This window comes from Cebus imitator, unplaced genomic scaffold (assembly GCF_001604975.1).
Source record: "Cebus imitator isolate Cc_AM_T3 unplaced genomic scaffold, Cebus_imitator-1.0 Scaffold404, whole genome shotgun sequence".
Classification (NCBI taxonomy): domain Eukaryota; kingdom Metazoa; phylum Chordata; class Mammalia; order Primates; family Cebidae; genus Cebus; species Cebus imitator.
This window is the reverse complement of record NW_016107719.1, coordinates 1542377-1544081: the sequence shown is the minus strand read 5'-3', so window position 1 is coordinate 1544081 and position 1705 is coordinate 1542377. Positions and strand designations below refer to the sequence as shown.

The 1705-nt window shown below is 43.2% G+C and overlaps 1 protein-coding gene across 2 annotated transcripts in view; it reads left to right on the top strand.

Moving 5' to 3' along the window:
• DDX17 (DEAD-box helicase 17) overlaps positions 1-1705 on the top strand; it is a 26426-nt gene that overhangs the window by 15282 nt on the left and 9439 nt on the right. For both annotated transcript variants that reach the window (XM_017509000.2, XM_017509001.2), the window contains exons 9-10: positions 540-650; positions 863-924. In XM_017509000.2, coding sequence (XP_017364489.1) covers positions 540-650; positions 863-924 — 173 coding nt within the window. The remainder of the gene's footprint in view (positions 1-539; positions 651-862; positions 925-1705) is intronic.

Genomic DNA, 1705 nt, shown 5'->3' with positions numbered 1-1705 from the left:
CCACCATGCCCAGCTAATTTTTTGTAGTTTTAGTAGAGACGGGGTTTCACCATGTTGACCAGGATGGTCTCGATCTCTTGACCTCGTGAGCCACCGCGCCTGGTTAAATTTTTTTTTGAGACAGAATCTCACTCTGTTGCCAGGCTGGAGTACAGTGGCACAATCTTGGCTCACTGCAACCTCTGCCTCCCAGTTTGAAGCGATTCTCCTGCCTCAGCCTTGCGAATAGCTGGAATTATAGCCCTCCACCACCAGGCCCAGCTAATTTTTGCATTTTTAGTAGAGGCAGGGTTTCACCATGTTGGCCAGGATGGTCTCGATTTCCTGACCTTGTGATCTGCCCACTTCGGCCTTCCAAAGTGCTGGGACTACAGGCATGAGCCACTGCGCCCAGTCTATTAGCTATTAAAAAATTTTTAAAGGTAACGTGAGAAGAGAGTACTGTAGCTTTGGGAGTTGGTATTGCAGACATAATCTTCCACATAATACATAGAGAGATACTTCCTGTGTGATGACTGCATTGTTGGTCTTGTTTTCAGACTGATTCAACTGATGGAAGAAATAATGGCTGAAAAGGAAAACAAGACAATAATATTTGTGGAGACAAAGAGACGCTGTGATGATCTGACTCGAAGGATGCGCAGAGATGGGTGAGTATAGCACTAAGGCCATTCACTTCTGGTTTTATAGTTACTGGAAATTTCTAAATTGATACTGTAAATGCTGTGTAGTATTTAATAATGCCTATCCATGCAGTTTGCTCTTAAACCTTACCAAAATTGCATGATAGCATTTGTCTTTAAAGCTTGAATTGCCTCTTTTAAAAAGATTTTTTAAATGTTGGTCACTTTTTTTCTGATAGTTGGCCAGCTATGTGTATCCATGGAGATAAGAGTCAACCAGAAAGAGATTGGGTACTTAATGGTAAGTTTAAAACTAAACATTTTCTGTTGATTTTTTTGTTTTTCCCCCATAAGTGAATGTCCATGCTCTATTTCAGGGATAGACAAACTTTCTGTAAAGGGCCAGATAGATAAGTAGGCTTGGCTTTGTAGACCAAATAGTGGTCTCTGCTATAGCCACTCAGTGCTGCTGTTTTAGGACAAAAGTTGTAGGTCATAAACAGTATGTAAAGAATGGCCTGGACTGGGCATTGTTGGTGGCTTATGCCTATAATCCCAACACTTTGGGAAGCTGAGGCAGGTGGATCACTTGAGCCCAGGAGTTCAAAACCAGCCTGGGCAACATAGTGAAACCCCGTCTCTAAAAATTAAAAAATAAATTAAAAATTAGCCAAGCTTTGTGGTGCACACCTGTAATTCCAGCTACTCTGGAGATTGAGATGGGGAGGTTGCTTGAGTCTAGGAGACAGAGGTTAGAGTGAGCCAAGAGTGTGCCACTGCACTCCAGCCTGGGTGACAGAGTGGGACCCTGTCTCAAAGAGATAATGTGGCTCTGTTTCAACAAAATTTATTTGCAAAAATAGGCATTGTGCCAGATTTGGCCCAAAGGCCAGTTTGTCTTATTCCTATTGTAGTTAATTGAATTACTGAGGGCACTTTTAGCATGTCCTAATGGTTCTTTTTTTTCTTTTGAGACGGAGTTTCGCTCTTGTTACCCAGGCTGGAGTGCAATGGCGCGATCTCGGCTCACCGCAACCTCCGCCTCCTGGGTTCAGGCAATTCTCCTGCCTCAGCCTCCTGAG